This window comes from Amblyraja radiata, chromosome 20, assembly GCF_010909765.2.
Source record: "Amblyraja radiata isolate CabotCenter1 chromosome 20, sAmbRad1.1.pri, whole genome shotgun sequence".
NCBI lineage: Eukaryota > Metazoa > Chordata > Chondrichthyes > Rajiformes > Rajidae > Amblyraja > Amblyraja radiata.
Window position 1 is genome coordinate 33,474,093 of NC_045975.1, and position 19,496 is coordinate 33,493,588.

The window sequence follows — 19,496 nt, forward strand, 5'->3', positions numbered from 1 at the left end:
AAACAAGGAGAGAAGGGACACAGCAGCTTCCATCATATTCAGCAGGAGGTGATGAGAGGCTGTGATATCCAGACGGCCTATCAACACATGGAGTAGGTGCTGCTGGTCCCCACCATTAGCCCACACTCACCATGTCAGCAGGGTGCAGCATTGAGCCCCAAATTTGCAGCAGAATCAGCAAACTCCTCACCTCCTGCCCCTTGCAACTATCCCTCACAGCAGTGCCTCTACATGGAGTCTTGAGTGATCCATAGCTGGAGGAGTGACAGCTATGCTGGGATTTGCACCAGCTCCCCAACATAATAACAAACAACTCACATGGATGACCCAATAAAGTTGAGGGGATTATACTTGTGAGTTCTTGGACTCAGGGCCAAGAGTGCAATAATGAATCAGCGTTGTACACAGCAGCACTGAGAAGGGTACCGTGTTATAGTACTGATATACTAAAATATGGATGCTTGGCTGATTATTTTAAACATCTGCTTTTGATCAGGGTAACTAATGGGTTAATTTTGTAAATCCTTTCCCCCCAGTTTTTTTTACAGTTTAGTTAAGGGAAATAGCAGCAATGGCAACAGCCGATCTTTTGGTGGATTTACAAGATGATCTTGCAACCGACGATGCTTCCAATACACTGGGAAAACTCAAACTTTCACCATTGGATGACAAGACCTGGCCAGCAGAAAATGACAACGATGAGGATTTGAAGTCAGGTTAGTTTTTATTTTGGTGAATTTTCTGCTCAGCACCAGAACTGAGTAAGCACCAGGATCAAGGTGCCACTGTGGCAATTAGCACAGTTGTAAATGCTAAAGAGATGGAAGATGTTATATAAAAGGAATAGATTCCAATAATAGATGAACATTCCATACACATGACTAATTCTTCTCCATTGATGTTAACTTTAGCTTCATCAGTAATTCTGCGTTTCTGCAGTATGTCCTTGGTGCATGTCACAATATGAAACATTGGATTATTTCCATAAAATTCATAGAAATACATTTGTCTCCCTTCTCTTCCCTCCCCGTCTCCTTTCGTCTACTTATATTGCTCTCTCTGGCTTTACATTTCACTCCTCTTCATATCTGACACTGCTTTGTCTCATTTATCATTTATTCCACCTTCTGTCAATCACACCCCTCTCACCAGTTTCCACTTATTCCTTGCCTGGCTTTGATCCAACACAATCTCTATTTTCAAATTTTCTACTCCCTTCTGTGCAATTGTACAAAAGGGACAGGTTGCTCCTTAACAGGCGGGGGACCAGCATTCTGGCAGCCAGGTTTGCCACTGCTACACGGGTGGGTTTAAACTAAATAGTGAGGGGGAGGAGACAAATTGGAAATACTAGGATGGAATATGAAGGGATGATGGGAAAGAGAGTATAGGAAAAGTTAAGAAAGACGGGGCAGAAAGTTCACAAAGGGATAGGATAGTATGCCCAAGTGAAATAGGAATCGATGTGAAAGGTGAGGTAAGTATTTGATTAAAAGTATTATCTATGAATGCACAAAGTATAAGAAGTAAAGTGGATGAGCTTGATGCTCAGTTAGGGATTGGTAGATTTGACATTGTGGGGATTACAGAGACATGGCTGCAGGCAGATCGGGACTGGGAACTGAATATTCAGGGTTATATGTCCTATAGAAAGGACAGGCAGGTGGGCAGAGCTGCCTGTCCTTTGTTACATACCAGTTTTACAAAGTGTTGGTGAGGGATGAAACTGCTCTGTTGATGAGGGATGAAATTCAGTCCCTTGTGAGGGGTGACATAGGGACTGACGATGTGGAGTCGCTGTGGATAGAATTAAGGAATTGTAAAGGTAAGACGACACTAATGGGAGTTATCTACAGGCCCCCAAACAGTAGCCTGGATATAGGGTGCAAGTTGCAGCAGGAGTTAAAATTGGCATGTAACAAAGGTAATGCCACTGTGGTTATGGGAGATTTCAATATGCAGGTAGACTGGGAAAATCAGGTTGGTTCTGGACCCCAAGAAAGGGAGAAAAGGAACCGCTAGGAGGTAGTGACCATAATATGATAAGTTTAAATCTGCAATCTGAGAGGGCGACGGTTAAATCAGAAGTGTCAGTGTTGCAGTTGAATAAAGGGGAATATGAAGGCATGAGAGAGGAGCTGGCCAAGATCGACTGGAAAATGATCCTAGCAGGGATGACAGTGGAACAGCAATGGCTGGAATTTCTGGGCATAATCCAGAAGATGCAGGATAATTTCATTCCAAAGAGAAAGAAAGATTCTAAGGGGAGTAAGAGGCAACCGTGGCTGACAAGGGAAGTTAGGGATGGAATAAAACTAAAAGAAAACATAACAAAGAGTAGTGGGAAACAAGAGGATTGGGAAACTTTCAAAGGACAACTGAAGATAACAGATGAAGTACAAGGGTATGCTGGCCAAGAATATAAAGAAGGATAGTAAAAGCTTCTTTAGGTATGTGAAGAAAAAAAGATTAGTAAAGTCAAATGTGGGTCCCTTGAAGGCAGAAACAGGTGAAATTATTATGAGGAACAAGGAAATGGCAGAAGAGTTGAACAGGTACTTTGGTTCTGTCTTCACTAAGGAAGACATAAATAATCCCTCAGATGTATTAGAGGACAGAGAATCTAGGGAGGCAGTGGAACGGACAGAAATTAGCATTAGGCGAGAAATAATATTGGGTAGACTGATGGGACTGAAGGCTGATAAACCCCCATGGCCTGATGGTGTGCATCCCAGGGTACTTAAGGGGGTGGTTCCAGAAATCGTGAACGCCTTGGTGATCATTTTCCAACGATCTGTGGAATCTGTGGAATTCACTGCCACAGAAGGTAGTTGAGGCCAGTTCATTGGCTATATTTAAGAGGGGGTTAGATGTGGCCCTTGTGGCTAAAGGGATCAGGGGGTATGGAGAGAAGGCAGGGATGGGATACTGAGTTGGATGATCAGCCATGATCATATCGAATGATGGTGCAGGCTCGAAGGGCCGAATGGCCTACTCCTGCACCTATTTTCTATGTTTCTATGATCTATAGATTCAGGATCAGTTCCTGTGGATTGGAGGGTAGCTAATGTAATCCCGCTTTTCAAGAAAGGAGCGAGAGGGAAAACGGGGAATTATAGACCAGTCAAGGGCCTGTCCCAGTTAGGGGTTTTTCACCGGACTGCCGCTGAATCAAGTTTGTGGCACTCGCCTAAAAAAGCGGGAACTGGAAGGGCGACTGTCAGAGTGCAGCATACACACACACAAGCTCTCGCTCTCCCACTCCCACTCCCAGGTCATCTCTCCACACAGGAACGTCTGTGATGATCCCACCTCCATGGGATTGTACACAACCAAGAGTAGGTGCATTTCATAGAAGAGCAGGATAAAAACAAACCTCGGGATTCCGGGAAATATCAGAAACCAAGTTATTGACAAAAATATAGTGGGCGGGAGAATGGAAGAACCTTTGCTGTGAAAATTCATACTTTGCCGTTAGGTAACCCCTCAAACCCACCCACAGCAGTCCATCGGCAGAAATCTCTCCTCAGGATGCAACTCTTGCTTATTGTGGTTGATTGGGCCACATGTGTTGGCCTTCTAGATGGTCATAAAGTAGATCAAACTAAGTCAAAGGTATTATGAAACAAGATGAGGTACTTATATTAACTTTTGCAAAAGTGATAGCAATTAAAAATATTAGTTGTTAATAAGACTGCAAACAAATTGCACGAACAATTTCCAACAGCATTCAAAAAAATCTGAACAACCTTGCCATTGAACTCCACTGATTTGTAATTCAGCAGCTAAGACCTTATGAATCTTAACAGTTATGTTCTGTATTGTGAATCTGTATCGAAGTGAATCGGGGTTATCCACATCAAGTGCATCTGAATAGGAAAGTACAAATTCTGATTTAACTTTTAATTTTCTTTTCTCCCAAATTACCTTGTTTCTATTTCATCTTTCATTCTGCCGTTTGGAAGGATTTCTCTCTTTTATAAAAAATAGAGTATTTAAGACAGAAGTTCAGAGGCTGACTCGTTTCTTTTGTGACATCATTAGCTTGTATCTATCCCTGATTGGCTCTCCGGCCTGTCAGGTGGTCTTGGAGGCCCACACTGCCACCCACCAATTGTAGAATGCCATTTGACTGTTTAATTTGCACCTATTTATTCAAGCTATTCACACTAAATACGAAGAAAGCGGGTAAGAAAAGTCAATTTAATGTTATCTGAGGGGATCGTGTGAGAGACCAAAACAAAATTATATATGTGTGTAAATTTATCGTAAGACAGTTCATTGGGATTGTGCACGACTTGCTCCTCTTCACCTCTGTAGGGTCGAAGATGGCTGAAGAGGCCAATGTGGAATCTGCAGCCTTGGGTAAAGTTGGGTTAGGAGGTTTTGGACGCAGATAATTTGGGATATGGTCCACTGATTCCACCATATGTGCTGGGCTTGTGTGCGCTCCCAAGAATGAATTCCGCTCCCTGTGTTGCTTTCGATGCTTTTGACCCGTTTGGGTCTGGGATTCCTTGGGGTCAATGGGTATTTTACATTCTTATAAGGAGGCTTTGAGAACATTCTTTAATCTTTTCGTCTGTATATCAGGTAATCTCTAGCCATGAAAGAGCACAGAACAGTGCCTGTTTTGGTAGTCGGGCTTTATGCCCTAGTGAGACACATGGGCAGGAGGAGATGTCCAAGGAAGAAGGTAGTGTGTACAACCTCTGAAAGAGCAAACTGGATTTTGAATGACCTGGCATCTTAATGATTAACCCAGTGGGACAAATGATTGTCCAATGATCCTGTGGCACACTCTAATGTGCAACGGGCACTCATTGATCATTATGTGATTGGACCAACCCAAAAACCAAATGTAGCCAAGGAGGATATCTATTCCAACTTTGAACATAGAACATAATACAGTACAGGAAGCAGCAGTACAGTGGTTACATGCGCTTTACTGACTTTGGCTGCAGTTAAATTGAGAGTCTGAGATGACTTGACATGAGAATAATAACATACAATGTCAGCGCAAAAGGAAATTCTCTAATCCAGGAAGACAGGTTCCTGGAAACTGCACTGAGTGATGTGACTCGTATTTCTATAAGACCCACTAAGGGAAGCTATCGGGCCCATTTATGTCAACTCTCAATTTTATGCCAACACTGAGCACTTGGATCAGTTTCATTCTTACACTTTATTCCCTGCAATCTATTGTATCATACGTATCTTTTAACTCCTCCTTAATTCTCCTGCCACTTGCCTAAACTCAGGGTGTACGGTGCCCAATTAACCTCTACCAGAACATCTGTGGCATCTGTGAGTAATCGGGGTATCTTGCATGGTTACGTCAAGAACATGTAGATACCGGACAAGACACCTTACATCAGGATTGATCCCAGATCACTGGCGTTTTATCGCAGTGTTATAACTTGCTGTGCCAGAGTGCTATCCCACTCTTTACTAACTTCCTAAAACTTGAGATTTCCACTCACGGGGAAACTCTCAGGAGTGTAACATTTTATTTCCGATATAAAAAAACAAACAGATTTTGTTTTCCTGCTGAATGTCAGGCAGGGGTTAGAATTGTTAGAGAGGTTAGTTTTTACTGGATATTTAATGTACTATAATTTATCTGGTATTACCCATGTTAAGTCAGAGTTTAGGTTATTTCAAGACTCCTTGCAATGATGTGGAAACTAAGACAGAGCACAAAATAGCAATGATGCAATTTGTGACAAAGATTCCTGCTTGCTCACTTTAAATGTTTTTCATAAAATTAAATATTAGTTTTGGGTGTGATAATTGAGAATTTATGTGCAGGCTATTAAGGTGCTAAGGCCACCAAATAACATGTAATAAGTATATAAATATACAAGATCAATTTATGTGTAGGAAAGAACTGCAGATGCTGGTTTAAATCGAAGGTAGACTTAAAATGCTGGAGTAACTCAGTGGGACAGGCAGCATCTCTGGAGAGAAGGGATGGATGACATTTCGGGTTGAGACCCGAAATGTCACCCATTCCTTCTCTCCAGAGATGCTGCCTGTCCCGCTGAGTTACTCCAGCATTTTGTGTCTACCCAAGAACAATTTATGTCTGTTTAATCATTTTGCATTTATGCTATAATAATAGAGGTACAGGAAGAAGCCTTTAGGCTCACCATGCCATACTAAAAACCAAGTAGCCATCCACATTACTCCCATTTAGCTACACATGGTCTGTGTCTTCTGTACCTTGGTAATTCACGTGCAAACATCTCCATTAATTTTTTAATTAGATACTTAAAGTATATAAAATAACAAAAGGGTTTTTAAATTTTCTCCCATGTTATTTGGTCCATTTCCTTCACTTCCCACAGTGCTGATTTGCTGCAGTTCTGTAAATGAGACCTTTATATGTGCAACATCATATTATGACATGGGAAGTTAAGAAATGTAGTGGCAGTACTTGGGTAATAAGTTCAACACTGCATGGCAGTACTTGGTTAATAAGTTCAACACTTCATGTCCGTCAAATTTAAATTTAAAGAAAATATCAAAGAGAGAAAGCTCAGAACTCGAGGAACTTCCATTGTAGTTGTCGAGAGCCTTGTCTTATAGTTGTATGAACTCCACTGATATTTACTTATCTGGCATGATGAATATTTGCACGTTCTCTGCCATGTAAAAAAACACACATTTAGTGAAATGAACATTTGACATATCTGACAAGCATGTTTAAATATTCAATATTCTCTTCATCTCAACCAGACAAAGAGTGTTCCCCAGAGATCGTTGAACCTCCCCCGAATCTGAAGTGGGATGATCCATTCTATGACATTGCAAGACGCCAGATAGTGGAGGTGGCAGGTGGGTGCTATGAAATGGTTCTGAACTGTAAATATGTGAACCCGTTGATGCACAGAATAAAAATGAATGTGTATTTCTTTGTCCGAGGGAAGGAAAGCAAGGATAAAGAATACTCAACCAAATCATTTCTTCATAAGGACTTTGTTTGTTGCTTCCATAGTATTAAAATGAAGTAATATTTGTGAGTCCTCTTCCAGTAGCTACAACTATTAGTTGTAACCTGAGCTGTGTAGATAACATTATCCATCATGAGTCATTGTTACCTTCTGAGAGATCATGATCTTTTTCCGCTGCTGGCGTTCCAAGCTGTCTTTTAAGTGTATTGGGGACATAGGAAGCAAGATTCTTGCAGCAAATGCATGGGACCCATCATTTCCTCCAAATATTTATTTGTGTTGTCAAGTGTCTGATAAAGGCAGAAGCATACTCCAATATAAACAAGATTTGTATTAGCAGTCTTACATGCTGCAATGTCAATCCTCCTATAGCATAACCAACTGTATATTATTGGTTGGACTGCTATTGTGAGAGTTCTATAGATTCCCTATCTCCCATGTTTTGGATTGTTGTGGCCAGAAGGTAACCCTTCAGATTGCAGGAGGAGAAGAAGAAGTATTTTAAACCTCGCAAAGAATTTCACAGAAGGCACAAGGCAGAAATTAGTCCTTCAGGCCCCCTGGTCCATGCAGTTGTTCATGCACCATATATGTATCTTCCCAACCTACATCTGCTCATCGTATCATCCTTCTATTCCACTGTGTTCATGCTTTTGTAACTTCTCCCCATATGATTCTCATTGCTGCTAAAATGTTCAATTAAAAAAAAAAACATTAATAATTTTAATTTGTATCGGCACAATGTTTCTCTCAAGCAAGCCAAGAGCTGTTTAGTGTAATGCACTTTTCGTTTTTATGCCCTTTAAGAACTGGAAAAAACATCAGGATATATGTGTTTAGAGGGTTCGGAGCACTTTTGTAGTCAGGATCTGTTTTGCCCCTCTCAAAAAATTGTCTTTGCTTTTGAGACTTCAGTAAATTGTCAAGGCAGTAAGAGAGCCTCAGTGTTTTTAAATGCAGTAAAGTGCTCCATAAACTAACTGTGAAGCTACACATTTCCCCAGCCTTAAGTTACTGGGAAAAGCACTGACTTTTAAAAATGAACTGACCTATTACTTCTGTTCCTGTAGGAGATGATAACTTTGGGAGGAAGGTGATTGTGTTCAGTGCTTGTCGGATGCCTCCCAGTCACCAGTTGGACCACACAAAACTGCTTCAGTGAGTTTTCCAAAATACTTCAATTGTTACTTAGCTGGTAAAAGTCCAATTCCAAAAGGAAAATAAAATGAATGGTTCAGAATGCAATGTGATTAGTGCAGTTTGGCCGCCAAGATTTCTAACTTTAACCTGAACGTGAACAAAATAATAAAGTGTAGAATTTTTGTAGTTATACTGCAGACGTTACTTGTTGCAGTATACCAGTAAGTATTTTCTACCGTATCGTTTTCCTGATCTCATTATACAAATGACACACACACTGGAATTTGGAAACTTTTTGAATGAATAATTGTCATAGTAACTGACGTCATAATTAAATGCATCACGTGTTACTATGAATCAGAAACATCAGCGGACACATGTTGCGAGGACGTAAAGGAATGGCGAACAAATAAACCAAAGTTTATGCTCATGTCCTTGAAGCATGTTTATACATTCGGATCAAGGCGAGGATCTGACATTGGCGACGAGGATGAACTAGTAATTGTTCAGTTCAACTTTAGAAGCAAATATGGTATTTTAAGAAGCAGCTGGAATGAGAAGTTTGAGTTCATTTGAACTGAATGGGGAGGCGAGCGTTGTGAGTGCAATGTTTGAGGCATGGCTAGAGGAATTTGAGTCCTACGCAGATAGCTTAGGTCTGCTTATTGAAGGAGTAATGCCGGTGCAGCACGCATGATGGAGAGTATTGTTATTGTACAGTGCTGGAGCTTCAGTTCAGGAGACTTTCTAAACACTTCCAAAGACAGGAGGAAAAGCAGATTATGCAATGGCAGTTGCTGCTTTGAAGAAGCATTATGTGGTACAAGCAAATGCTACATATCAACGATATATATTTTGGCAATCAACACAGAGAGAGGGGGAAAACATTGCTCAGTTTGTTACAAGATTGCATCAAGTTTCTGAGGGCAACAACTATGGAGCTGAGTTGGAGAATCAAATCAGGGATCAGATTGTACAAAGTTGCAAATTAAATGACTTAAGACGCAAGTTGATGGAGAAAGGTGACATGCTAACATTAGGGGAAACACTGAAAATTGCCTGTTCATTTGAAGTCTTGGAAACCCAGATTCAGACCATGAGATTGGATGGAGGAAGCAAAGTTAACAAGATAACGTTTACTGGCATTCGCAAGGGACTTGGACATGGTAAGGGTCATTCCAAAGCTGAAGATGACTGTGTGTTTTAGATGTGGGAATTTTGGAAATATTGCCAAGGATTCATGTTGCCCTATCAGGGGTCAAACAGGCAGAAGATGTGGGGAAAAAAAACCCATTTTAAAAAGAAGTGTCGACCTACAGACAAACCAAAGCGAGATGATGGAAAAACAAATACATTTGGAGGAAGAAGAGGGAGAGAGATGGATGCGATGAAAATTTATGCCGATGATGAATGTTCAAGTTAATTTAAATGTAACGAGACACGGATGGATGCAGGGTATGCTTTTGCTATCAACAATAAGCACGCTACGGTGCCGGTGAGAATTGGAGGTGTGTAACTAGACATTATAGTAGACTCGCGAAGTGATAGCAATGTTATTGAGCACTGTGGGAAGACCTAGAACGGAATAATATAAAATGCACTTTAAGAAAGTGTGAGAAGAAATTGTATCCTTATACACCATCAAACACACTCTTGGCAATAATAATAATATCTTTTATTGTCATTGCACATAGGTGCAACGAGATTTGGTATGCAGCTTCCATCCGATAGTCATAACTTAAACAACTAATAGAATTTAGATACCCCGAGAAATATGATTTAAAAAAAAAAAGATCAGTAAAACAGTCTAGTGCAAATATGTCTGTGCCGGGTCGATGTGCGTGAATATAGTTCGGGGGGGGGGGGGGGGGGGGCACTCAGCAGGACCGGTTCAGAGCAGCTATAGCTCTGGGGATGAAGCTGTTCCTGAGTCTGGAGGTGCGGGCGTCGAAGGCCTTGTAACGTCTGCCAGAAGGTAGGAGCTCGAACAGACTATTACAAGGGTGTGAGGAGTCTTTGTGGATGCTGACGGCCTTCCTGAGGCACCGTGTGTGGTAGATGCCCTCCAAGGCTGGTAGCTGTGTACCAATAATCTTCTGCGCTCTGTGGACGACGGGCTGAAGAGCTCTCCTCTCTGCCTCCATGCAGCTGAGATACCACACAGAGATGCCATGTGTTAGTATGCTCTCTGTGGTGCTGCGGTAGAAGGTTGTCAGCAGCTGTTGGGGCAGACCAGTCTTTTTCATTGTTCTAAGGAATAACAGTCATTGCTGTGCCTTCTTGACCAGCGCAGCGATGTCGGTGGACCATGTGAGGTCCTCCGAAATGTGTGTGCCCAGAAACCTAAAGCTGGACACTCTCTCCACATTGTCCCTGTTGATAGAGATTGGGTCGTGTTCCCCATTTTGTGCCCTCCTGAAGTCGATAATCAGCTCCTTGGTCTTGGAGGTGTTTAGGGACAAGTTTTTACATGAGCACCAATCCCCCCAACTTGCCCACACTGGCCAACATGTCCCAGCAATACTAGTCCCACCTGCCTGCGTTTGGTCCATATCACTTCAAATTTGTCCTATCCATGTACCTCTAACTGTTCCTTAAACGTTGGGATAGTCCCAGCCTCAACTACCTCCTCTGGTAGCTTGTTCCACACACCCATCACCATTTGTGTGAAAAAGTTATCCCTCAGATTCCTATTAAATCTTTCTCCTTCACCTTGAACCTATGTCCTCTGGTCCTCGATTCCTCTATTCTGGGCAAGCGGTTCTATGCATCTGATTTATTCCTCTCATTATAAGATCACCTCTCATCCTCCTGCACTTCAAGAAATAGGGAGACCCAGCCTACTCAACCTCTCCCTATAGCTCGGACCCTGGCAACATCCTCGTAAATCTTCTCTGAACCCTTTCAAGCTTGACAATATCTTTCCTATAACACTGAGGCCAGAACTGAACACAATACTCGAAATGTGGTCTCAACAACATCTTATACAACTGCAACATGACCTCCCAACATCTATATTCAATACTCTGACTGATGAAGGCCAATGTGCCAAATGTCTATTTGACTATCCTTTCTACCTGCGACCATCTTTGCGGCAATTTTGATGAAAATCATCTTCGGAAGACACGGTCTACCAGTGACAATATATTCAGACAGTGGGCCTCAGTTCATTTCTCAGAAGTTTGCTGACTATATGAAGAACACGTGTGTACCATCACAAAGTTATACCGAAGTGGCCGCAAGCTAATGGGAAAGTGGAATGTCAGAACCAATCTCCAGAGAAGAGGATAAGCATTGCCCAAGCAGAAGGCAAATATTTGAAGGAGATGCCTTTATCATATGTAGCAGCATATAGAGCTACACCACACAGCACAACAAGGAAGAGTCTGACAGAATTGTTGTTTGGAAGGAAATTCTGGACCAAGATACCATGGGTTAGTGACATGGTAAATGATCAAGAAGTGACAGATCAAGATGCTGAAAGGAAAGGGGCATCAAAGCTCCATGCAGACAGGAGATGCCCGATCATCAGATGTGATGCCAGGATATGATGTACTAGTGAGGAGAGAAAGTCCAAGCAAAATGGACACACCCTTCTTTCTACAGCCATACACAGTGGCGTCCAGGCAGTGACGTCCAGGTCTCAGTCCAATCGCCAGAAGGAGTCAAATATGATCGAAACACATCGTATGTGAAAAAGTATTACCGTTGTGATTGTCCAGAGACACTGCAAACTGAAGTTGAGACTGTGGGGGTTCAGACACAAGACTATCAAATTGAGAAGCCAAGAATGCACAAGTTTGAGGAGGAGACTATGTGAAACCAGAATCGAGATGATGAACTGGTTGAACAGGACATGACAGATCAGAATCCAGTTCCAGTGCAAACAGAGGCAGTGGTCAGACCAAAACATCAGAGAAGGCAAAGCAGTATGAGATGTATTGACATATGAAAATGATGTGTTATCAACGTAACGAATGCCATGTCGTAAAATGGTGAAATGTTCAGTTTACAATGCGATGATGCGGATATATATTTAGTTTGATAAGGGAGGGAAGTCATGGTAACTGACATATTTAAATTCATCAGTTGTTACTATGAGTCAGAAAGGTCAGAGGACACATGTTGCGAGGATGTAAAGGAACAGCAGACAAATAAACCAAACCGATTATGTTCAGTGTCCTTGAAGCATGTTTATTACATTCGGATCAAGGCGAGGGTCTGACAATAATGAACCAATCCACGACCTCTATAGACTCACTCAAACCCTCCACCATAGGATGCCTTCCTCCCTAAACTGAGGTGACTGGAGATAAGTGGACCTAAGTGGAGCATTTTTTTGTTAAACCCATCAATTTGCCTATTAAGTTGAATTGGTGTATGGCTTCATCCTGGGTCATCGCCAGCCCTTCTGAAAGTTGGGGACCGTATTAAGTTGCTTAAACTAATAATGTTGGGTGTCAGAGATTAAAGTAAGGAGCTAATAAAAAGGTAAATAGCATTATTTACAGGATAAATTCATTACTTTTGTAAACTTACAAAACAAATCTCATCTTTGACCACCCTATATAAAACCAGCACATCCAGTGAACAAGCAAGTTCAAGGATTTGGAGTCAGTCTGAGAGTGGTTGACGTTTCAGCATTCCCATCTGTTGCCCATTTTGTGTGCATCTGCATCCTGAGGGTGCACCACCTCGCCTTGGATTTGTGTTGAATAGCATCTCACCATAAGGCGACTAGTGCTTGTTGTAGTGCCTCATCTTCGGAGAGCATAGGAAAGAATCTTTATAGTGGAACACACAGCTGTGTTACTCCAACATAGAATTAATCATGTGGGTAAGTGGTTAATTTAAAATATTTTTGCCCTGATAAACAGTCCATTGTTTTTGAGAATTAATTATAATATTTGAGACAATGAGCCAAACCTAAATGAACAGCAGTATATTGCAGGGATCTCGATTCCTTTCTGGTTAGCTGATTATTTGGGATGAAGAATTTGATTATATTTTTTTTAGAATTCTCTGAGTTAATTAAAATGATACAGAGGTCACAACGTCCATTCTCTAGGCAATTCCAAATTTTGTAGGCAAGTCCAAGTTCCATAGACAGTGACTTGCTCTCAGGGTGAAATCCACGACTGCTACAAACTGTGTGATTCACTAACGCCACTTCATAGCCATCAGGTTCATCTTTAATCTCAGTTACTTTGGTGGTATTTTTCCCATTCTTGATTAATTTGACTTTAAATCTTGCAAACCACCCATGAATTTTATTTCTCCATTTTATTTTCTATTCAAAGATTAGCAGATGGCAGGAGAAAAGAAAGCCACAATTGTGGATGTTTAGGTCATGATTCAGTGCTGCCCGGGTTAGAGATGCCAATTAAATGCTTTCTACTGTGTCTTCAAACTATTGAAACATCTCCTACTGGTGTTAAAAGTTGGTATCTTGCTACTGTCTATATTAAGGTGATACCTTTGAAGTTGCCACAAAGAGGCAGATTTGGTGTTCTTAGCCATGTCACTTTATCGAGATGGTGTAGACTAATTTCCTGATATCTTGTATAAGATTTCCATTCACTAGTTTGCAATATTTTTCAATTAAGAGGCTGATAGTGCCAATGCAGTGAAGTTTGTTTTGGTCTCCATGTTTGGCTGAATTGAGTGTAGAGCATATTAATTGGTCCATTAATGTACTTTGCACTGGGCTTTGAGCAGTTCTGTGTTTGTTTCTCTTTCCTTGTTACTAGATACCTGAAGGTCACACTGGATAAGTATGTTGAGAGTGACTACTCAGTTGTATACTTTCATTATGGACTCACCGGTCAGAATAAACCTTCATTTGGCTGGTTGCTAGACGCCTACAGGGAGTTTGACAGAAAGTAAGTACACTAATACCTTGCAATGGTTTTTAGCATGTTGATGAACCTAGCATGATTGTAAATGTAACACAGAATACAAACGTTGGGTGTGGGAATGCTGCTGCACCATGCTTGGTAGATTCCTGCAGTCGACCTATTTAAACTTAATCTGGCAAAATAACATTGTGCATATGATCAGTTTGCATCTTTCATACCTGTTATCCTAGGCTTCCTTCCCAGCCACGAGATGGGGACAGAGGTTTGAGCAGTTGGTGTGGAAGTACAAGTGAGATTTAATGGGGTTTGGAGGTGATGCCAATGAAAAAATGTGCTGTGAGCAATGTTTACTCGTGCTGCTTTCATATAGAAACATAGAAAATAGGTGCAGGAGTAGGCCATTCGGCCCTTCGAGCCAGTACTGCCATTCAATGTGATCATGGTTGATCATCCTAAATCAGTACCCTGTTCCTGCTTTCTCCCCATATCCCCTGATTTTGTTAGCCCTAAGAGCTATATCTAACTCTCTCTTGAAAACATTCAGTGAATTGACCATCACTGCCTTCTGTGGCAGAGAATTCCCCAGATTCACAACTCTTTGGGTGAAAACATTTTTCCTCATCTCAGTCCTAAATGGCCTATCCCTTATTCTTAAACTGTGACCCCTGGTTCTGGACTCTCCCAACATTGGGAACATTTTTCCTGCATCTAGCCTGTCGAATCCCTTAAGAATTTTATGTTTCTATAAGATGCCCTCTCATCCTCCTTCTAAATTCTAAATATAATGTTTGTGGTATAATGCAGTGCTTTAAGAAAATGGGTTTGGCGCAATTGACTGCTTCAGTTTATGTGAATGCTGATCAGCAAGTGTGAGGAAAAAGTTAAGCAGTCGGCTCATACTTTACATCTTTCTCCTCAATATAGAACAGGTCATTGTGCTTATGAAAGAAGCAGCCGATATTTGGAATTGCTATGAGATATTTGCATTTGCTTGCTCAGGCAAAGCAGACTCTTTTAATGTTGCAGGCTAATGCGACAGTGCAGCATTCCCTTTGTACTTGTACACTTTGACATATTATTAAACTTATTCAAAACTTCATATTGGTTTCATTTTTATCTCTTCAAAATTATATAAATAAACCAGATTCAAAAATGTGAAACAGACTTGACCTGCTCCACTGCTCAGTTGTAGAAGACTATGACTGAGGCAAACAATTTGGAAACTCAGCCTGTATTGCATTTGCTAGTTTCCATAAAATGGCAAATGATCTTGGTCACTGGATATAGGTCATGTTTTTTTTTTTAAATTGTTTGTTGTGTGAAGTCAGAGGATTGAGGGGCATGTGGTCAACTTGGCATAGATGGCATTCATAGAGTCGTGAGTGAGTCAGCAGGTGAGGTTTACCAAGTTTGTACTGGCCATCGGCACTCGTTAAATCTAATCCCAATTTGTTCTCCATATTCCTTTCAATCCCCAATTTCCACACTTGCCTGCCCACGTGACAATTTACAATGGCAATTTAACCGAGTAATTTGCATGGATTTGGGATGTTTACTTTAATTTAGCGATATAGCACGGAAAAAGATAATTCAGTCCACTGAATCTATGCCGACTATCGATCGCTCGTTCAAACTCGTTCTGTTATCTCACTGTCGCATCCACTCCCTGCACACTCGAGGCAAGTTACAGAGGCCAATTAACCTACAACATTTCCTGTGTGGGAGGAAACTGGGGAAAGCCTCGTGTTCACAGGGAGAATATGCAAATTCCCCATGGATAGCATCCAAGATCAGGATTGAACCTGGGTCACCAGAGGTCTGAGACAGCAGCACCACGAGCTGTGTTTTTACGCTGCAAGTTGATCGGGTTGGAATGCATTCTAGGAGTTGCAAAAGAAGCACCTTCAATTGCAGCATTCAATCAGGAGCTGGGTAGACATCTGAAATGAAGGAATGTGCAAGGGTCTGGCAACAGGACAGAGGAATGGGATGAGCTGGATTGTCTTTAAATAGAGCTGATACCCTGAATGCTTTGCTTCCATGTTGTAATCATTCTATGATTTGCAAGGAAACTTGTACTTAGCCATAAAGTAAACCTCTCTACAATATGTATGTTATGATCTTAGCTGAGATGGCACATGGGTCAAGGATCCTTGTGACAAGGCTCTCACATGAATAATCTTGTATCCCACATTTTTTAAGTTCCCTGAAGGTACATAGAAACATAGAAAATAGGTGCAGGAGTAGGCCATTCAGCCATTCCATATGATCATGGCTGAACGTCCAAAATCAGTACCCCATATCCCTTGATTCCCTTAGCTCTAAGAGCTAAATCTAACTCTCTTGAAAATCTGGAGGATTTCACCAACCTGTTGCCTCTAAGCCCTGCCCATGCTGAACAATGACATAACTCTTTGTAGTTTTCCCCATTAGTTACCTTTCATTTTCAGCTCCCTGTAATTTCACATCGCCATATTTCATACCATTGAAATTTCAACTTTGTTTCTCAAAACTTTCTTGTCCTTGACCTTGAGAAGAAGCACTGGCTGATTCATGATTAGTGCAATGAATACAGCGTCCCAATTAGTCTAAACCCAATACTCAATGGGGCATCCTTTCTTAGTCCAGATCAACACATCTACAAGGTTCAAAGATAAGATGAAGTTTTAATCGGCCTTGCCAGGAATTGTAAAGTGAAAATAATTGAAAGGGACTTTAATGGGCTTATAAAATAAAACGATGTTACCAGAAAAAGTCTGTGGATCCAAATGTAATAGAAATGAACTGCAGATGCTGGTTTATACCAAAGATGGACACAACATGCTGGAGTAACTTAACAGATCAGGCAGCATCTCTCCAAAGAAAATGGATCGGTGACGTTTTGTCTGCCGGACCTGCTGAGTTACTCCAGCAATATGTGTCTAGCTCTGGGTCCAAAGTTTGGTGTGCTTCGTTGACCCCAACACATGGCGGATATGTAGCAAAATGTTGTTTAGTTCAGTAAACTCCACAGTATCCAAGTGTAAAATGAGGATGACTTTACACTTTACACCTGTATAAAACTTCATCAGTGTTGTATATTAATCAGTATTTAATTTGTCTGCATAGGAAGCAGGATTAGATACTGATTATGATAAAGCACCAGGATGCATGCTGATATTTTTTTGTTTAGTGTTATGGTATAAATTATTAAATTGATGAATCGTTTTCTGTAGAATCAGAATCCTAAACAGAATAATTAGTGAATTAATTTTAGATGCCTCATTTTGCACACAGGTACAAGAAGAACATAAAAGCTCTCTACATTGTGCACCCCACCAAGTTCATTAAGGCAATCCTCGTCCTCTTCAAACCCATAATCAGGTAAAGGATACGATGGAAAATACAATGAAAATGTAATTCTTTGCTCCTTGCCAAATGGACTTTGTGGTCATGGTTGAGCATCCAAGCCATCATGAGGTCAGTACATTTAGGAAGGTGAAAAGCTGTGTTCCTCATGCAGAAAGGTAAATGTCTTGGATTGGACGGCTGCAATCAACCACCTTATTTCTTTCATGGCTGCAGATCCTGCCAGCAAACACAGATGTACATGCTCGTTCTGGCTCTCCATTCATGATCTCTTTTACCCACCATCTCCCAAATTCATCATTTCCCTATTCAAGCACTGCTTGTGTGTTGCAGGCACCTTGGGCGGAACCTCCCTCCCTCTCTCTTGCGCACATTCTCTTAGCCACACACGCATTTTCTCATTTTCCTCTTTACATCTTTAATACATCGGCATCCTCTGCTCCCACATGCTTGTGTGTGTACTGATACATGAGTGTACATTGGTAGACATTGCACAGATAAGCATTCTGTCTGTAGGTTCATATGTTTGTGTGCTCACTTTTCTCAATGGTACATGTAATCCAGATCCATAAGAACACAAGAAACTAAGAGCAGAAGTAGGCCCCTCAGCTCTATTCTATGTCACAATTCTATGTCATTGTGGTTGATTTATGCAAGCCTCAACTCTTCTTGTGTGCAGTTCCACATAAAACATAATTTCTCTGTCTTTCAAATATTTTCAATGTCCACTTTCAATATATTGAATGATCCAGCCTCCACCACCACGCAGAGAATTCTGGACATTTACTGCCCTCTGAGAGGGGCCATTTCCACGCACCTCAGTTTTAAGTGACAGCCCTTTTGTCACTATTGTCCTGACTCTCCCAATAGCAGAAGCATCTTGACATCTACCACGTCAAGCTCATCTTGTTTGTTTGTATACGGTCACCAATCATCTTCCTAAACTCTAAAGAATTCAAAAACAAATCGTTTTGTCTCTGTGTAGACTGCATTCAAGAAAGGCCAAGGTTGCTGGTTGTATTTCCTGAACAGCATTATTGGGAGCTAATTTACATGGGGCATTTAGGCTTTTAGACAGCTAACTCTTTTTTTTCTTTGTCTTCATTGAATAAGTGTGTCAGAGCTTGGAATGAAATAATGAACTCATGAGTGGAAAGATTTGGCAAACATTGCAGCTGTTTCATGTGCATTTCTGTCTCCATTTTTTTTTCTCCAATTCCCCTCCTGTTACAGCATGAAGTTTGGCAGGAAGATCTTGTACATGAATCATTTGGGCGAACTTGAACAGTACCTGAAATGTGATCGAATGGTGATCCCACCGTGTGTAAAGAAGTAAGTTCATGTGAATCATACAGCCGATGTGAATATTCTGTTATTTATTTCCACGCCATTAAAGCTGGTCCAGGGTCATTTTGGCAAAGTTATTGGGATCATATCGTCATTCAACAGAGAGCCTAGTTTTTTTTTGAGCATTTAGTACGGGTTAATTAGTGCAGGTGTCTGAGGTTATGGGGAGAAGGCAGGAGAATTGGGTTAGGAAGAAGAGATAGATACCGGAAGTGGCGGCGCTGGTAAACGGCTGCGGCTCGCCTGCAGTCCGTTTGTCTTTACTTTTTTATGTTGTTTTTTTTCGTTTTGTCTAGTTAGTTTTTGTTTTTTAGGTTGTGTTTATGTGGGGTGGGGGGGGGGGGGTGGGGGGTTGAAACGGGGCTTGCTGTCTCTCTCTTCGGGGGAAATACGACTTTTTTTTATCGTATCCCCCTTCTCTGCCTCCGTCTGCGCTGAGGCCTGATGGCGGAGCTGGCGGCCTCGAGACTCCGGAGGCAGAGCCAGTCAGGACTTGTACTGGGCTCGCTCCCGTGAGGGCGGCCCAGCTCAGGGTTGGAACGGCGCTCCCGTCTGAGTGGCCCAGCCCGAGGGAGGAATGGCGCTCCCGTCAGAGTGGCCCAGCCCGAGGGTGGAACGGCGCTCCCGTCGGAGTGGCCCAGCCCGAGGGAGGAATGGAGCTCCCGTCGGAGTGGCCCAGCCCGAGGGAGGAATGGCGCTCCCGTCGGAGTGGCCCAGCCCGAGGGAGGAACGGAACTCCTGTCGGAGCGGCCCAGCTCGAGGGAGGAACGGCACTCGCGTGAGGGCGATCCGGCTCGGGGCTGGAACGGTGCTCCGGTGGCTGGGACGGCGTTCTGGCGGCTATGAC

General features: G+C 41.9%; 1 protein-coding gene across 3 annotated transcripts in view; it reads left to right on the forward strand.

Annotated features, from left to right (window-relative positions):
• Positions 1–19,496, forward strand: part of arhgap1 (Rho GTPase activating protein 1) — a 41,349-nt gene that overhangs the window by 3,321 nt on the left and 18,532 nt on the right. For all 3 annotated transcript variants that reach the window (XM_033039223.1, XM_033039224.1, XM_033039225.1), the window contains exons 2-7: positions 538–716; positions 6,742–6,840; positions 8,027–8,114; positions 13,847–13,978; positions 17,231–17,317; positions 18,536–18,634. In XM_033039223.1, the coding sequence (XP_032895114.1) occupies positions 572–716; positions 6,742–6,840; positions 8,027–8,114; positions 13,847–13,978; positions 17,231–17,317; positions 18,536–18,634 (650 nt within the window). In that variant the 5' untranslated portion in view covers positions 538–571. The remainder of the gene's footprint in view (positions 1–537; positions 717–6,741; positions 6,841–8,026; positions 8,115–13,846; positions 13,979–17,230; positions 17,318–18,535; positions 18,635–19,496) is intronic.